The sequence below is a fragment of the Orbicella franksi genome, chromosome 4 (assembly GCF_964199315.1).
Source record: "Orbicella franksi chromosome 4, jaOrbFran1.1, whole genome shotgun sequence".
In the NCBI taxonomy this organism is placed as follows: Eukaryota; Metazoa; Cnidaria; class Anthozoa; order Scleractinia; family Merulinidae; genus Orbicella; species Orbicella franksi.
Window position 1 is genome coordinate 7,707,301 of NC_138148.1, and position 18,897 is coordinate 7,726,197.

Sequence of the window (18,897 nt, forward strand, 5' to 3'; positions counted from 1 at the left end):
AAGCCGTGTAGACACAGAAAGAGGCTTGGAGGCGGCGTGTAGCAACCTAGTAGACATCGAACTTTATGCCCCAAATGGAGGAGATATTCACCGAAGAGCATCTCAGGATATCGCAAACCAGCCTTCTTCAGAAACGCAGAAGGCTCCACGCATCGCTGATCCCCCGTCTTCAAAAGGTAACAAATTTTATCTTCATATTTCCGTTTGTTATTCCGTGAATGAAAGCGCTTTTGTAAATTCTTTGAACCAGAAACATCAGCCTAACCATCGATGAATTTCCACCTGTCGCGATAGCCGTAGGTTAAAGAAAATCGACTTTGCGTTTTGCAAGACACATCACTCAGTTTGAATGAAAAAAACAGGGCGACATCAGTGGAATTTTGGAAGTGGTACTGAATTAAAATATTTATAGTGTTGAAGGCAGCGGAAGGAGATAACACAAAATTTTTCGATAAGCTGGTGATGTTTGAAGAAAATGAATGTAATGTTACTTAGACAAGTCTACTTTGTCAATATTTTTGCGAGCTTTGTTGATGTACCTGCTCAAAATGTCTCGAATATCTGATCTTAAACTTGCACGCATGGGAACTTAAAGTGTTCTTCCCACGAGGCTTGTAAGACAATTGCTTGAACCTTTGATTCGTTGCCGATTATTTTCCAGTCCCCAATAGATTCAAGTTTGGCTGCAATCAAATATGAAATATTCCCCCCGAATTGCCGTTTTATAATTATTGCTGGTCTATGGCCGTTGAGTTTATAACCAGGACAAAGGAAACTTGATCTAACATATACATGCACGTATAAACTTATGGCGAGAAGGGGCCATTCCGCAATCAATAAACAATAGCAACAGCGTTAAATGTGAGCCCGTTTCTACGAAATACAAATATGAAAACAAAAATTATGAGGAAGTGTAAGCAGCATTTGTCACCCCTTAAACTTCTTGTAAAAATTCAGCAAGTAGTTTTTTTTTATTTTCTGTACCTGTCAGGTAAAGTGAATCTAAATAAAAAATATTGATAAACGATGCTGCATAAAAATATATATTGTTATTCTTGTAGTATAATTCCGACTATTTTTTTTTTTGTCATCTGAAGAACGCGAATATTCCTTAATTGTTCCTTCATCATCAAGCAAACTGCGAACTGAGCTCGGACTAATTTTCCAATGAATCATCACACGTATTTTGAATCTAAGTTTGAATCACCTTACCGCACTAATCGGCGCTCTTATCATTTTTGTCCTTATACTGACTAACTAATGAGAAAACAGCTTGTGTGCTTAACAATAGCAAGGCTTGGATAAATTATATTGGCAGAATTTCAACTACCACTGTAGCATTTTGGCCATTTGAGTTAAGGTATATCGAGGCCAGTGGAAAAAAAAGGATTTCCTAACAGAATTTGAGCAGAATTAGCAAAACAATCTGAATTTAACTGAAGAAAAGATAGGGAGAGAGAAAAGAAGCCAGTTGACGATAAATTTAGAAGGTATAGTAAGTATAGCATTAAAGGTGTAATGAAATTACAAAAGAAAAAAAAGCATCCATTCAATTCGCCAAGCCATCAAACAAAAACAAAACGCAGTTCGCGCACTACAATCACTCGTGATAATAAAGAAAATTGCATCGACCACAAGAAGTTGTCACTGAAATAAAGGCAAACATAGTTTATGGAGTAATTTTCCGAGGAGAACGAGAGCAAAAGCTATGTCTGAGGAGAATCACCGACAGAATCAGGGTCAATTTCAACGAGCACTACCGCTAGGCATAATAGGCCATCACACGAGCAGAATTTATCCGGGCCCATGACACAACATCCGTTTCCCGCCATAAGTTTCTCAGAATCGTCATCTATTTGAAGTTTGTGCGATTGCCAGCTGCATATGAATGTGTAACCTATGCTATCGTGTGACATGAGACTAGAATGAGCAACTAAAAGGTATCCTAACAGGTGTGTTTGACCCGTTTGCATGGCTTTGGTGTCCTCGATGAAATTAACCAGGAGAGGACATTTTGAAGAACGAGAAATATTGCGCGAACACGAGCAATAGGTAAATTTTTTCAGAGATTTTAAGAGTTCTTCGAAACTTTCAAGAGTGTATGTATAACTCCATTTTTCTTTCCTGTTCGAGCATACTAGGATGAAACCAATGCAAAATCATTAGTTGATTTTATGGCCAATTTGTTCTATGGGACGGGATGCAGGGAATCATGGTAGTTGTATTCATTAAAACAAATATCCAATACAAGATGATGAATACAACTACCATGATTCCCTGCGGTCACATCTCATGGATAAAATTGGCCATTATCAAAATGCAAATTCTCTTAATTTCTTGCAACTTGCAGTGGTTTCTTAAGCATTATCTTTCTTTCTTTTCTCAGATGTTTATCACGACAAGTATGTTGACCAGGCTAATTTAAACAGAGCAACGCTTTGTAGCAGAGGAATGTAAGTTAGCCCATAAACCCAGTCCGAAAAAACGGCTTCCGTAAATTTTTGTCTTCCAGAGGATTGAAGGGCGATTTCAAAACAAGAAACTCATAAAACTTAGCAGAATAGTATATTATTGCATCTATTGCCAAGCGTAGCTACTATTATTTTAACTGAGAAACATGACTAGAGAACTGAAGACGATGGCGGCCATTTTGGAATAGGCCCTTGCAAGTTAAGTAGAACCGTGATAATTGTTACTTACCCTGTCTGATGATGCCCAAGTGTTTTTGTTTATTAGATCCTTTAGCTACCGTTTTTACTGAACACTCAACAGTGTGTAATATATCACGTCCTACATGTTTATCAGTAAATTATTTTCTACCATGTCATAAAAATACAGCCAATCAGAACACAGGAAGGTCGGTGTCTACTCGAGGTATTCACCGCGCATGGTAAATCAGTGGTTACGCAACGCTTTCGACTGTTATACCATGGAATATCCCACTTGCTTTTTCCTCAGTATACACACGAACCTTTATGACTAGCGTGCATATTTACTTTACCCTTCATTACTGCATGCGAATAATTTGTTTTTGGTGATATCTGTTTAGTAATTTCCTTGTCAAACTGCTCCAAGATGTTGTCGTACGTAAGCGAACTTATCGTAAGAGCCTGCTCGTTTTCTCTCATTATAGGGACAAAGGACATCCAAAACAATTTACAAGACTCGAGCTTAACGGGTGTCAAGAAGACGACGAACAAGAAAAACATGTTACTGATAACAAAGAACTTTTGACGAAAACGCCATCAGAAAGTGAAAAGGAAGAGGGAAATTACGAAGAACTTATCTGCTTAGTTCGACAATTTTATGTAGAAAGACCAATCAACCCATCCGCTATTGCTTATCAAAACATTGAAACATGTTAGGAACACTGGAAAGTGTAGAACTGCCTTAAATGAGAAAACAAATAGATGCCACAAACCTGGGCCTCAACTGATGAACGCTATTTGAAATCTATTGTTATTTGTCTCAATATCTAAATACATGTGTGTCCACATCTATTTAGAGGTCGACGCCTGATTGGTTAGCTATACTGACGTCATCTAATGTTGTACTTGGCAGCTTTTTCTACAAATTACCAATGAGCAAACTACAAATAGATTTCAAATATTGGGCAAGGAATGTGTTCTCTTCCTTATTCTCTCTTAGCTACTACTTTTTATAGCTGTTGCCTTGTGAACCCGTTCATTTCTGGAACGGTGAAACTTTGTTTCTCCTGAGTGACCTAAGTTTTACGTGTGTCAATGAAACCTTAGTTATTATTGTACCATTCAAATGAAAGTTATTGCTAAAAAGTTCGCTCCAACCTTAAATTCCATACATGTATGACCTTTCAAATGTAAGTTATTGAGTGGTACTTTCAAGTGGTATTCTTTATTATTCTGTACAAAGTGGCGTAAAGGGAGGTCTGTGCATAAAACCCAAGTATGCGGCCGTTTATAAATAAAAGCTATTGAGCGCAATTTCATGAGGTACAACTAAATGTTAATTGCGGTGTAATTGCTGATTCTAACAGTGATTCTGTGAATGAAAGCTTACTCAGTGTTCCATCTCGACCTCTGTGTTTACTTGAACCACAAGTGCAGTTGCACTTGAATGCAGCCTGTGTGAATAATCATGTCATTTAAGAATAGTATATAGATCAGTGACAGTTCTTTTCACTGAACCAAGATGTATCCCATGGCTTTGAAGTTTTTGTGTCCATTACCTGATGTATACGGTCCCACATTTCCACAAGTGTTATTGCCATCAGTGTATCCTCCTGTGCCGAACCCTACTTTGGAATCACAAGTGTCGCACTTTTGTTGATTGTTGGCAACAATTCCGATCCTCGCTTTAGATGCTGCTTCCACAGAACAACCACAGTTAAATCCTTCACGCGAACACGCAGTCTGTAGGGTGGCTTGGGACCCAATCAGCGACTTCCACGTGTCACGACCTAGTGAGGTAGCGCGGTATTGTCCATCAGAGATCAGCGAATACAGAGAGTTAGCCTCCTTGTCGATGCCAATGAAGTTAATCTTCTGGCCAATCCTCATACCGAGACAAATTTTGGAGAAGGGTGTGTTCCAATAGGTCGGTAGCTTGGTCTCGTTGCCGTCAAACCCATTCTCCCCGTCTAAAAGGTTGGTTACATTTTTATCACTCCAATAGGGCGAGTCAAAATGGAAGCTGTCCTGGGAAAGAATACCAATCAGTTGTCCATGAGTCACTTCTGAGTTCATTATGAACACGTAATTTTCCTTATGGTTAATTCAAGTCTAATTAATTAAAATTTTAAATTGTTTACCTATAATTTCAATGGTGCCGTGACTGTACTCAAGAGAGGATGAAGGGAGAGTTGTTCTGGCACATAGGCATTATTCCCAAGGTAATATGGTATCCAGTTCTTCCACGGATAATGCTATCACGTACGTTGCTTAGATGTTTTCCAGGAGGATGAAAATGCGTGCAAAGCCTCTTGGGCTGCTCAAGTGAGTAAAATACGCCCTCCAGGATTGCCTATTTCTAGACCCTTCCCGGATTTCTGAAGCCATGATTTCTTGGATGCTGTGGATGTCTTCCAGGATTTTTTGAATGCTAGGCCCTTTTGGGATTTCTGAAGCCGGAGTGATATTAAACGATCTTAAGAGGGACAAGGTCTCCGTGGGAGATTAACTCTGTTATCCTTCACCCTCTTGGAAGAGTTACGGAGCACAAGTGTGCTTCTATTGGATACCTTTTTACCGTCTATCTTCATGACCAGCGTCCAACCACCACCTCCGCAAGCTCCGAGATCATCGGTCATGTGACAGTATACCGGAAGAATTACCGATCCCAATTTCAGAGGGTAAGCTTTGTTACCTTCAGCCCTGAAACACAAGCGATCAAAACATTATGTCGAAAGATCTCTATACAGGGCAATCATTTTTAGCTTAACGGAGAAGTGCAGTTTTAAAGTGATTGTACTGGCTAGTTTCTCCCAAAATGAGTACGTTTCTTTTTTGCCAATTGAAGTACAGTTTACTTACAAATTATTGTTATATAGTTCCTTGCAGGTCCGAGCAACTAAGAAAGGAAAAAAGTCAGAATTATAAATTCATTTTTGTTCCGTGATAAGTAATATGTGACTGATAAGAAAGCAAATAACGTTGTTAGGATTGTTGTTGCTATATGGAAAATTGCAGCGGGATTAAAGATCTCTCCAATAGAATTATTCCGTGGCAACATGATCCCGTTGGGTAGTAAGACTTGCTAAAACTTGACACGTGACTTATACGCCACACTAAATAACACTCCTTCCCCCTTAGGTTCGTGAAACACCTTACGATTGCAAAACAGATGTGTTAAAAAAAGTTTATCATATGACCCGTACGGCCCCGCGCGCAATTTCCTTGGAAAACCATAAGAAAAAAGGTCCCGTATGAGGGCCGTACGCGTCGAAGTGATAGGGCCGGAAAAACCCGTACGGCCCTACTAGACATGCGTACGGCCCTACTAGAAACGCGTACAGCAAAATCGATGGGAGTTAATGACAAAAAACAATTTTTTTTGCTGCAAAAGTTTGTTCTCTTCAAGATGAGTGATGAAAGTTAACATTCTGAGAGTGAATTCTACTATCCAGGCGAACTGTCCGATGCAGAACTACTCCGAAAGCTTTGAAAGAAAGTCAACACTCCTCACAAACAACTTTTTCAGAAGCCAACAACAAGCAAACCTGTAGGCGTTCAAGAAAACAACTTTTCTGGATGGACTGTCCGATAATTAACCTTTGGAATAAACAAACAGTCTTGAGGCGAAACTTCTTTCAGTGGAAAGCATCAAAGAATTCATCGTGGGTCAAAAGCAAGAAAACCAGCAAGGCGAAGAAAACAAAGTACGATTTAAGCTTAAATAAGTTAAATGTTTTCTTCGAGTTTCCAGAGTTTCTGGGAGTAATTGGTTGAACCAGAGAAATGACAAACATACCTTGTGTACAGGAGGATAAATTGCTCTGCAGTTTCTACATCAGTGTTGTTTGAAGAGACGAAACTGAGTACGAACACAAGTTCATTACCGTACAGTTCATCCAGATTTTAAAACTCGCTTGTGTTTAATGGTGTAATTTCCACTACACAGCAAAGCCGGCAAAGTCAGTAATATTTGCGAGACCCAACATCGGTGTCATTAATATTCAGTTGCTGGTTCTCCCTTGTTCAAGAGAATCCAAGAGGTCGACAAATAGCTTGAAACGACGTTGACATTTTCTTGAGTCCTCAGATGAAAAAGGTTTGCGAACAATTTCAGTGAAGCGTGAAGCGAACTTTTATCCCTCGCTAAGTTTTTGATGGGTTTGACATATTGTTGACAGCTTTATGTCAACTTTCTGGTGGGTTTTTAGCATAAACTGTAATTGTGGACTTTACATGAGAAAATGAGTTGTGTTTTTCGATGAATTGTGAGTTTCTTGTTCGACGCGAAGAAACAACTGACAAGTTTTTATTGTAGTTGTTCCGCGCGCGGCCGTCTGATGTTATGTAATCGCGTCCTATTTAGGTTCAAACAGAATTTTCAAAATTTTCAACACAAGTGGTCATATGATAAATGATTATTGACTGAGTAAGGTCGGGCCGGACGGAAAAATATTTGTCTCTCGGTCACAAAGTACGGACCTCGCTGGGCTCGGTCCGCACGTCCTGACCTCGAGCCAAATATTTTCCCGTCCGGCCCTCCCACTCAGTCAATAAGTACATATTGTTTACCCTTCGGATAAATACGTTTTACTTCGACCCATATAAATTTGGTCAACAACCAAACGAATGAAAATTGCTCAGCACGGTACGCTGTTATTGTTTGATTTACCTATTTCGCATCTTTCTCCACGATAACCAGTCTGGCACATGCAAACGTATTTCTTGTCTGTTAATCCTTTCAGGACGCACGTACCATTATTAAAACATGGGTTACTGGAGCATGGGCTCTGAGAAGAACAAAGGAATTATACTGAAGTGTCAGTAACTTAACTGAATTATATTATACTCAACAAAATAAGCCGCTTCTGATTGGTCAATGACGAATCCATAGACAGGTTATACTGTAATGCAGAAGTTGCCATGGAAACAACGGGAAAGCCTTTATTTTGAATATCAAAGTGGCTGCCAATCACTTTGCTTTGTCAGACCAAACGTTTGTCGAAGAGCGTAAAGAAAATACAAAAAAGCAGAACATCCAAAAGCTACACAAACATGGTGGAATGAAACGGATTGTTGGATTGGTCGAATAAAAGAAAACGTGTTTCGCGTGCAGAGTACATTGATAGCAGCGGAAAATACCGTTTTGTTGAAAAAATTGGGAAAAAGTTCTTCTTATAATTGTTTTTTTTAGAAAATTATAAACAAAAAGTCCAGCTTTGAAAGGCTCGTTCATCTTGTGATTTATTATAACTCGTGATGTCGTGAATTTTTCAAATTGTATTCGACTAAAGGCCCATTCAATTTTCAGAATTTCTAGATGACAAAAAATATCACGCGTACGCGTGGTTATAAATCACAAAATGCGCTCGCATTTAAACAGAAAGCAGAAGTTTAAAGAAAAAAGAATCAAACAAGTGTCTGCTGCGTTTGAATTCCTCACCTCAGTGGCTCTGTAGGTAAACCCTTCCTTAGGTTTGAGGTCTCCAGGGTGTCTCATGTGGTCGGAATTGCTCAGCTGGCACATGACATGGTTGTCTATTGGTGGACCGATGTTGAATGACATACATTTACTTTCTATGGAACATCGCCCTATGCAAGAGCTACGCATTCCCGTATGTAAAGAAATGTTTTTAATCACGTGACCCTCAAGAGCAAATCCATCGACTGGTGAGGCAAATTTAAGAGATCGGCAGGAGTCTGGAAATATTTACAACAAGAACAAGAAAACGCCATCATGTTAATTTTCCTCTTCGTCGTTATTCTTAATCTCAGATTCACGAGTGTATTATATCAGTATTCTATTTGTAAAAGGGACTTCAAGCAAACCACAAAGGCAACGGGAACGGCGCTAAGCAAAAGGTTTCATAAGCAGTAAAACCTACTGTGAGCGTGCGATTTTAATCTTAATTTCTGAGCCTTTTCGTGTAAAATACCACGGTGAAATGACAAAATTCTGTATCGCCTGCCCGGAGAAGCGGTGATTTTATTCAAGGCCCCGTCGATACTACGTCGGAGAAATTTGAACACGGTATTCTCATTCTGGAAACGCGTCTATTGTTTCCCGTCCACACTACGCCGGAGAAAGTTGCACACCCAATAATCACCTGTCATTTTGGGTTTGTGTTTGAGGAAAACTCAGTCAGGGAAATCATATGATTATCTTGACTTCATCGTTTTCGAAAAGCTCCGTTTTCAAGATGTTCTCCGTCCACACTAAAGCCTGCGTTTTTCAATTCCTCCGGTTTGAAGAGCGTTTTCGAAAAGCTCCGTTTTCGTGTGACAGATTAGTGTAGATGGTAGGCCGGCCTAGCCATAGGGAGTAAAGCTATGTTTTCATCTTCCACCGGCGTATTGTGGACGGAATTTGGTTTCTTCTTTACAGTTGTCAGTTTTGGTATAGCCCTGAGTGATTGACAAATTAAATGAATCTGATTGTTTAAGAATCGTGGCGTAGAATATAAATTCCTGTTTTAGATGGCGCGTTGCCCTTGGCGCTCTCGTAGTTACATAAACTCCCCGATCACGTGGGTGCAACTTTTAAAGATGCAAACGTCATGTTCATTATTTATTACTCGCTGAAAATGGCACCTTGGTTTCTTTTTCAAACATCGTCTTGTTGGTTTACCTTTTGTTCCTCACACTGATTAATAATTATAACATTGAATTAAAGAATGAGTTATGCAAGACATGTTTTATTATGCCGTTATTATGAAGTTACATTGAGGCAAGTGTTCTTTTCGTCCTCAAATATGCAACGGCGATTATTATCAAATGATGTTCAGAACTGATATGTTTCCTTTGCTATTTGTTTCCGTGAAAAGTCCTCTTTTAATGGAAAAGAGATAGTAAATCAACAGATCAATACCTAATTCCCTCTATGAGATGCACCTGCAGGGAGTCCTGGGAGTTGTATTCATCATCTTAGACTAAACGTTTGTTTTAATGAATACAACTACCATGATTCCCTGCAGGCGCGTCTCATAGAGGGAATAGGTCACTTCCGACATATTAAAATTCAGCTTGATAGTAAGGCCTAGAGGACACAAACAAAAGAAATGAATAAACATGGTCATTCAATTTCTTTTGTTTTATCCTCTAAGCCTCATTGCCAAGCTGAATTTTAAACGGTCTTGTGGCTATTTCTTATGAATATCCATCCGTTTAAGGTTATTTCTCAGAATTGCATTGCGCATCTCTACTGCGCACGATTTGCGCGTCATTAGCGCGCGCTCGTAAGCGCGTGCACATACAAAATGGTACCTTTTTCTAAACGGCTTGGGTTGCGAGAGACAAATGACCGTCTTTTGTCGGAAACGAGTACGGGGACCTAACGACATTTTTCTGCTCTCACAAAGCGTAAAGTGAGTGGTTTAAATGTAAACGTTTCTAAAAGAAGATAATTTGAGGAATTATGGGGTTTATTGAGGGTCGTCCTGCTCCTAAACGAATACCGGCACCGCCCTTTTTTATTTCAAAATTTAAGTTCTATTGATGTAAGCAGCCAACAGGCAAAAATTTGAATGGAAATCTATTGTGCGTTCTTTTTCGGGGGAATGGCCTTAACGCAGTAAAACTTGGATACACAATCCCAATACCTTGTAGACAGCCATAGAGTTCCACTCTCATTGATATCCAGCCATACCAAGCCACTGGACGAAACCGGATGTAACGCGCTCTGATTGGTGGATTTAGTACGTGGTAAACAACAGTGTCCTGGTCTGTGTTTCCAGTAAATTCCTTAGTACAGAATGAGACGGCAAATTGTCAAAGATATACCAGTTTAATCTTATTTCTCAAATTAACCTTCAGCTAGATCAATAATAGAAGAAAGTTCCAATTTGGAAATAAATTTAGTAGCCAAAAAGTTTGTAATTAAAACTTCACAGACAGGTAGTCTTAATTTTTGAAGTGGAGAGGAAGCCACATCAGCCTTACGTGGTTTTCATGCGGGTCCTCTATCCTGGTCGAATTGGAATTTGAAAATGTTGGTCTTGTGGACGAAGAAGGAAAACCGGGGTATCTGGAAAAAAAACCTCGGATCTAGGCGACAACCAACAACAAACTCAACCCACATATGGCACCGGGCCGGAATCGAACCCGGGCCACATTAGTAGCAGGCGAGCGCTCTCACCACTGCGCCATCATTGCTTCCCAAATACTTTACAACCGTCTAAAAACGGACGTTTAATACCTTATCTATGTTTTGTTTTTGCTCGGTGTAATTCTGGAAATTCACTCCGTCGTTACTGTACTGTAACTTGTACTTTGTGACCAACTGTATGTAAGGGCCATTTCTTCCTTGTGTTGCTACGCGTGTCACTTTCGCTAGCTGTCTACCCAGGTCGACCTGAAGCCATTGATTGGCATCGTTTGTGGCAGCTGCCCAGCCACCTGCTATGTCTACGGTTTCTTGAAAGTGTAATCTCCCTTGGATAGCAGCATAAATGGCACTGGCTTCCGAAGAAGCGCTAATCTGTCCGTCAGAGATGATGCCAATTTCCATCCCGAGAGCTTCTTGACATTCTAAATATAATATTAGAAGTACATCGCACAAATACAAATAGAAACACAACGTTAATATGACGTTTAAATACAGGGAAATAACAAGTGCTACATTTTCATGAGGACGTTGAAGTTAGGAAAGGCCATAGACAGCTGGCAACCGATCTTTTCTCTTAGGGTCTCTTCCGGGGGTCTCTTACACTCAAAAGGGAAGTATGGAAGAGTGGGGGGGGGGGGGGGTTTAAACATCTCGCCTCATAATCCCTGCCGAATTTCGCTAAAAAAAAAAAAAAGACTGGCAACAATCTAGAAAGGCCATGAAGTTACAAACATGCTCAGAAATTTCGCAAAGAAGAAATTTGGGTTAAAAATTATGAGAATAGACAAATATATGAACAGTATGAAACAACAAAATCATTCTTTGCGTAAATGTAATTTGGGACGAGCATTGCCATTTTCTATACAACAAAGACGCAGGTTACAAGCGCTTTAGAATCATTCACTGATGCCATCCAGTTCTCAAACTTTCAAATATTTTGAGAATATCTTGGACCGGAAACCTTCTGAACATCAAAAACGTTTAGCCTTAGACCTTAATTTTCTTGAAAATATCGAGAAGGGAGCCATTAAAGTGGCTTAAGGTGTACGTCATTGTGTGCGAATCGATGGCGTTGGTGTTCAATTTCAGGTATCCATTTACAAATTGGATATCCAACTTGGATCACCTCTTGTGCGCCAACTGATTACGAGACAAATAGGGGCGAGGAGAACCAATCGTAATCGAGAATTTTCTTACAGATACAAACAGGTTAAAACTTACTTTATAAGTACACTGAAGTCATTGAGTTAGTGTAATGAGTAATGAATCCACATTTATTTGACATCTCATAGAAACGGCTGTCAGACCTTATCAAACTCTGACATCGCTCTCCTTATATTTCCTAATATCGTCATCTTGGGTGTGAATTTTACTGCCTTATTTAAAAACGCGCAAGGCGAGAATTGATCGGGAGCAAAATGCATCAAAAGTGTCGTGATGGACGAGAATGAAATAAATATGAAAACTTACTCTCGATGACGTAGGCCTCGACTCTAAGACAGTTCCAGTGATGTTGCTGAATTGGATGAAAGCGAATGTATCTTGCAGACACTGCTACCTGGAACTTCTGTCTGTCAATTGTGTCATTGGTACCTTGCCTATGAAATTCCTTCAAATAGATAACATATTGATTTTTCAAGTGAAAATCTGAAAGATCGTATATTTGAACTGCAAAGAAAGACATGAAGTGATGATTGATCATCGCAGTTATATCCACAACTTAAACAGCTGTGAAATTAAAACCTGAAAAACATTTTTGCAGAGCACACTACCGGTATCGAAAAGGTCATGGCTACGAATCCCTTTTAAGCCTGAATTTTTCAAGGCTTTAATTTCACAGCTGTTTAATTTGTATATAACTGTATTAATTTGTATATATTTGTTTAATTTGTATTTATTCATTTATTTATTTTAGCATATCTTAAAACACAATTTTATCTCGTTTACATATAGATATAAATTCTTAGATATCTTTTAATCTTTTTACAATTGTAAATTTAGTTAGCATCGGGCAGGCGAAGAGCCACCCTGTGGATATACTGCCCGAAATGCCATTATTATTATTATTATTATTATTATTATTATTATTATTATTATATAACCGTGATGATCAGACATGTCTTCATACCAAGTTTTTTAATAGTACATTTTCACAAATATATTCAAACAAATCATGATCTTGTCTGATCTTAAAATTAGCATAGATTTTTACGATTTTATTTCTCCGTTTTCCCCTTAGATGTAGTTTCGATTGAGAAGATATGTCAGACCGTGTTTGATCACATTTCAAAACACCTCGAGGTCTCAGTGTCTCTTCTCGATTTTGGAAATGTGATCAAAGACACTCTTTCGTGTTTGATGTATTACATATTTCATTTGTTACTCCTGTTGTACGTCTCACAACGATAAAATGTTCTATAGTATGGCTGGCTCGGCGAGCGTACAAGATGAACCAAATCCTGCACTGTGATTGGCTAAATAGGACCATCTTACCAGTTTGAGATTACCCGCCGTTTTCTCGCAAAACGTTCTTTAAATCGATCACATTTTAAATCGAACATTTTAAATCGATCACGAGTAGCTTTCATGCTTCTGCTATTGCAGACCACGTCACGTCAACTGGTCACAACTTCAAATGGGACCACTTTGATATATTAGCAAAAGGTCGGACAGTTACACACTGCAAGATAAAAGAGACTCTGCTAATCAGGGAATTAAAAACCACCCTAAATGATAATGTAAGCAGCAAAAAGCTTTATCTTTATTAGTTTGCATTGCTTATATGCCACTGTTTCTCAGCTTCTGTCATTGTAATTGTTAATTAGTTACTTATTTTAAACTGAAATTTAGTTGTTACTTCTATTCCTAACGGTCACTTCTGAAGATGTATGTTGAAACATACGAAACGTCAAGTAAATGAACTTTGTTTTTTAACATGCGTTTTATTGCCCTGTTTATCACCGCAGTTTGCGTGTTATTTCTTATTAAGTTCTTTACTAATCAGTCTGATCCGTCAAGATGACTGGATATTGGCCTCGTTCTTTTCTTTTGTTCGTTCCTGGACTTCTACTGCATCGTGGTCGATTTACGCGCAAAGCGAAACTTGGCCATCGTGGTTCATTTAATTTCTTGTTCATTTAATTTCTAGCTGAGTACAAATAAAGTTGTTGTTGTTGGCCAAGATCCAGTCATCTTGACCCTGCACTTGGACGATAACCCATGTATCTCACCCAGTCAGTGCCATTTCGATCCTGATAAAGTTTCCAGTTGGTCCCATCGATTGAATAAGAGAGCTTAAAGACTGTTACCCCTCCTTTTCCATTTCCATCTCCCTGAGTAGCAACAGCACTCACTCGAAATGTTTTCGCAAGATCAACTTGAAGCCAGTCGTCTTTGCTATTAGGCGTTTTCGCACACCATGCACCGCCTCTGATACCAAGAAGCCGACCGTGGGCGGGCTGGTAAGCATTGTCAAAATGAGACGAAGCTGTCATGTGATCATCAGGGATGACATCAGGACTGCTTATACCGACAGCATTGCTGAACCAAAAGTCCACGATTTCTATGCAAAAGTAATGTTATTTAAAACGAATTTTAGGTTGCTGTTAACCTGAATGCAGACGTCTTCTAGGAAGTAAGAGACACTACCCCCTGCTGGCAAGGTCACCCTTGAACATGTATTTTATTCGACATATAATATCGTGGGTAACAATTATGTTTGGCGCGAAATTTAATTTTAGAAATTATAAGCTGCTATCAAATTGTATTCGTGAAATGGCAATTAAGGTCACCCTTGAACATGTATTTTATTATACATGAAACATTATGGGTAACAAATTACTCCTTAAGTTTGACGTGAAATTTCGGCGAAATTTCATATGCGAAATTACAAATTGGTATCAAATTGTATTCTCGTGAAATTATGAAGAACTTGGCACTATATCTGAAAATAACTTGGGAGGTGTTACCTTGACAAGAAGACCTATACGAGGAATTAAATCTCTTACTCTTCATTCCCAGTTCTCTTGTTATAAATAAATGCTTTACATCTAATATACCTTGGATACTTAAGGTTTTTATAATGACTGATGAAGACTTTTTCAGTACCTTGGAGACAGTCATAAAGCTCCACTCGCATTGCTATCCATTCTTTCCAAGCCACTGGTCGAAATCGGATGTAACGTGCTCTGATTGGTGGATTCAGTACATGATACACCACAGTGTCTCGGTCTGTGTTTCCAGTAAATTCCTTAAAGAACAAAATTACTAATTATCAGAGTTGTATCACTCTCTATTTTGACAAAACGAAAGTGTAAACAATTTTCACATTTTTTGAGAAATTATTAACCTCTTTCAGGAGCATATCACATGCCTCTTTTTCCCATGATTTAAATAGATAAATAATTAAAATCTTAATTAACTTGCCCTCAATGGGGATTTTCAGGGCAAAAGAAAACAAATGTAGAAATGGAATCAACTCGGATTTTTTCCGAGTTCGTATCAAAAGAAAACAAACGGTGGAAAAAATCATGTAAATGAACATATCGTGGTTTAAAAAAACCCAGCCGGCCGGAGGCAGACCAGTTGAGGCCGAAGAGCTAAACCTGGGATGAGAGCGTGACACCATCTAGTAGTCAGAACGGGACTTGAATCCGAGACTCTCCGAAGTACACGTCCAGTGGCATAACCACTCGCCCACGCTGCCTCATTTGAAGTCTTTTAAAATTGCTCTTAGCTTAACCCTAGAATCTTTTAATTTGAATAATTTTCAAAAAAAATTGTCGAAGGTGGTTATTTGGTCGATTAGATACAAAAACTTCTACCAGGTATTCTAGTCACAAAAGGCGAAAAGTAGCTTAACTTTGACACCTCTTGAGTTGCCATAGAAACTATCTCTTTTAAATTTCGAAATCATCTGATTCTGTTTATAATAAAAACGTCCGATTGTTTACCCGCATTCTCTAACTTCTTTTAGCCAAAGTCAAAGACGGGAGAATAAGCGCGATCTATGACCGATTATTTGCCTCGACAGGCCATTAGAAAAATTAGGAAAGCCGCTGTATATTCGACGATATTACACCCATCCTTCCCATGGTGCGCTGTGCGCATGTCGCATTCGTTGTGTTAGCCATTGTATTTTCTATGCCATGGTATAAAATAATCATGCAAAGCTCTTTTGTGGCATACCATGCAATATCCCACGAGTCACTGGTATATTTTCTCGGTATTCACCCTTGCCTAAAGGCTCATGTTTATACCAAGAAAACACAAGTCGTTCCTAAGATAATCCATGGTGTACCATGCGTTGCATAAGTAGTGTTTTTAACTGACTTAAATACAAAGTTAATATCTTTAATACAAATTCCAAATTACATTACATTGAACAAGTCAATCCAATGAATCTGAGGACAGCTTAAAACAGAATACAAGATTACTCTTAATATAAGCCGCCTAAGTGTATCATTGTATGATTGTATACCCAGTTAAAAATTACTCTAAACTCATATTACTACCTTATCTGCAGTTTGTCCTTGTTCCCTGTAATACTGGAAGTTCACTCCATCGTTACTGTACTGCAGTTTGTACTTGGTAACCCAATGCTCGTAGTCAAGAGTATCTCTACCTTGCGTTGCGACGCCTGACACTTTAGTGTCCTGAATTTTAAGATCAACCTGGAGCCACTGATCGGCATTATTTGAATAAGTTACCCAACTTCCCGCGCTGGATGAACTAACAGGTAAGCGTAGTCTGGCCTTTATAACGCCATGATAGGTGTCATCATATTCCGAGGAAGCGCTAAGTTGTTCGTCCAAGATGGCACCGCTTTCCATTCCAAGAGCCGGCTGACATTCTAAAGATTTTAAAGACGCGATAAAAAACACATCGTTACTGTAGCCAAACGGTATTTACTGTCAAAAAATTTCCACAATCCTTCGATCAATAGGAGATAATCTCGTTACCGCGATTTTTTAAGAACATTTTCATGTAAGCTGCTAAATAGAGGATATTACACGGTGGCGAGAAGATATGAATTTTATATTCGAGAGGCAAAAACAATATCTCACTTAGGGGGGAAAATATTTCAAGCCACACCCCAAAACGTAACAGGATCTTGCTACCTCTTATGGGCTCGGTTAAAAATTTTCCACGAGCAACCCCGCCCTATTCATATGGGTTCCCCCCCACCCCACCCACCTCCTTCCGCCCCGGGACAAAAAGTTCTAGAATAATTGATTACAGATCTCCGGACAATGATTTTCAGTACCTTGCTGACAGTCATATAGCTCCGCCCTTATTGCTATGGATCTATACCAAGCTACTGGTCGAAAGCGGATGTATCGTGCTTTGATCGGCGGCCTTAGATCATGGTAAACAACAGTGTCCTCGTCTGTGTTTCCAGCTAATTCCTTTATCAATAGAATGAAAAATCGTCACGATCATATCATTTTAAAATTAATTCTTAATAGCTAACTAGGCTAGATATTGAGGCTTTGTTGCATGGTGATTGCAAAACAACGATCTATAACTGGGCTACTCGGACTATTAACGACTCCGTAGACTGAAAAAAAAAATTTAAATGAAATGGACCTACAGTGAAGTAAGATTAACTTTCTAATTTACGTTGCACTTTATTTTTCGATTTAATAGCCTGTTTATCATTTCATTTGTAAAATCAAATCGTTCATGCCCGGCCAAAGGTAATTATATCAGTAAAGATTTCACTCTGGTCAGTAGTTCATTATTAATTCGACTGTTCAAATATCTGGTGGTATTTAGTTTGAATTTTAGACTGATTTAGATTGTGTTCGATTGAGTTCTATTGGGTTTGATAAGTTCAAAAATCGAATGCAATCGAACTCTCTCGCACAAATGTTCAGGTTCGATTGTGTTCGATTATTGAACTTATCGAATCCAATCGTTCGATTGACCTCTATTGGCTTCGATTAAGTTCGATTACCAAACAGTCGCGATCAATTAGTGACGTCAGGATTAGGGACTCAAGAGTTCAAGCAAACATCCGTCCGTTGATTCATTAATTAATTTGAAATAGATGATCTAAAAAAAATCAACTGGGTGGTCTGGCAATCAGAAACTGTACCCACGGTCTTCACTTTAAATTAGTTTCTACCTTGTCCACGTTCTCTCCTTGTTCCTTGTAATAACGAAAGCTCTCTCCATCGTTACTGTACTGTAGTTTGTACTTTGTTACCCACATGGCATGTTCAGAATGTCTTCCTTGAGTTGCGATACCCGTCACAATATCCAGAACAAGCAGATCAACCTGCAGCCACTGATCGACGTCGTTTAGTCCAGCTACCCAACTTCCTTTGCCCTGTGTGTTGCGTAATCTGGCGTTCTTTGGGCCATGTTCGTTATCGTATTGCGAAGAAGCGCTAATCTGTGCTTCTGAAATGGCACCGCTTTCCATTCCAAGAGCTGGTTGACATTCTTATGGTTGTGTGGGATTAATACAAAGACATTGTCATAACAATATTCAGGAATATTTCGATGTGTAGCGTATGTATTTAACCGCACTGTATGCAATCATCTAAAGAGAGTCTAGAATTTTCCATTTGCAAGGTTTGTCCAAGTTGGAAACCATGTTTGGGTCACTAGGACAACTTGATTAAAAATTGCGGAGTGTAAAAGATGGTTACCAAAGAAGAAAGCGTAACCCGTCGACAAGGAATGTGTGTCGGAATAAATGTTTTTAAGGTACACTATAATTTGACAGGTGGGCAAACGACTATGTGAAAGTTAAAAAATATTTTTTTGAACTTGGAGCCTGTTCCAGGCATTGAGATTGTGGTAAGTGTCAAGATTAAGATTGCGGCAGTAGAATGTTTGTCCCTCCAATTCTCACCCCTCCCCCCTCAAAAAAAAAAAATAATAAATAAAATTCGTGCAGGGGACTTGTCCCCCCCCCCCCCCCAAAAAAAAAGTCCTTTAGAGGCATTGGACGTGAAAAAAAAAAAAAAAAAAAAAAAAAAAAAAACATTCCTGCAAGCTGAAAAAGTCCCAAACGCTCCCCCCCCCCCCGCACCCCCATCACTTTTCTAGTGGTCCGTCCCAAAGCTTTTTTGGAATCACCGTAGAAAAAAAAATGGTCACCTCTTCCAGCAGCCGTCACAAGGCGAAGCCAGG

The 18,897-nt window shown here is 39.1% G+C and overlaps 3 protein-coding genes across 3 annotated transcripts in view; 1 reads left to right on the forward strand and 2 right to left on the reverse strand.

The window, feature by feature from the left end:
- LOC145484464 (uncharacterized) overlaps window positions 1-4,114 on the forward strand; it is a 4,451-nt gene extending 337 nt beyond the window's left edge. The window contains exons 1-3 of the mRNA XM_081463086.1: window positions 1-176; window positions 2,387-2,453; window positions 3,134-4,114. The exon at window positions 1-176 is cut by the window's left edge and continues 337 nt beyond it. Of these exons, the coding sequence (XP_081319212.1) occupies window positions 1-176; window positions 2,387-2,453; window positions 3,134-3,365 (475 nt within the window). The 3' untranslated portion in view covers window positions 3,366-4,114. The remainder of the gene's footprint in view (window positions 177-2,386; window positions 2,454-3,133) is intronic.
- A 26-nt stretch (window positions 4,115-4,140) lies between these two features.
- Window positions 4,141-5,310, reverse strand: LOC145484475 (putative skeletal organic matrix protein 5). The gene is made up of 2 exons (XM_081463097.1): window positions 5,219-5,310; window positions 4,141-4,676 (listed from the first exon to the last, which is right to left on the reverse strand). Exons 1-2 carry the CDS (start codon window positions 5,285-5,287, stop codon window positions 4,158-4,160), a joined length of 588 nt encoding a protein of 195 aa, XP_081319223.1. The 5' UTR covers window positions 5,288-5,310; the 3' UTR covers window positions 4,141-4,157.
- A 2,020-nt stretch (window positions 5,311-7,330) lies between these two features.
- On the reverse strand, window positions 7,331-18,181 carry LOC145485470 (lactadherin-like; the record flags this gene model as incomplete). The annotated part of the gene is made up of 8 exons (XM_081464134.1): window positions 17,882-18,181; window positions 17,065-17,159; window positions 16,266-16,641; window positions 14,860-15,001; window positions 10,843-11,174; window positions 10,247-10,388; window positions 8,092-8,348; window positions 7,331-7,438 (listed from the first exon to the last, which is right to left on the reverse strand). Coding segments are annotated over exons 1-8 (1,752 nt in total), but the record flags the coding sequence as incomplete, so codon positions are not given.
- Window positions 18,182-18,897: the final 716 nt, after the last annotated feature.

Bases quoted from the DNA above. Each gene is read 5' to 3' on its own strand.
- LOC145484475 (XM_081463097.1), bottom strand. From the start codon at position 5,287: ATGACCGATGATCTCGGAGCTTGCGGAGGTGGTGGTTGGACGCTGGTC. The intron at 4,677-5,218 runs GTATCCAATAGA...ATTCTTTCCCAG, and splicing joins TGAAGATAGACGGTAAAAAG to GACAGCTTCCATTTTGACTC.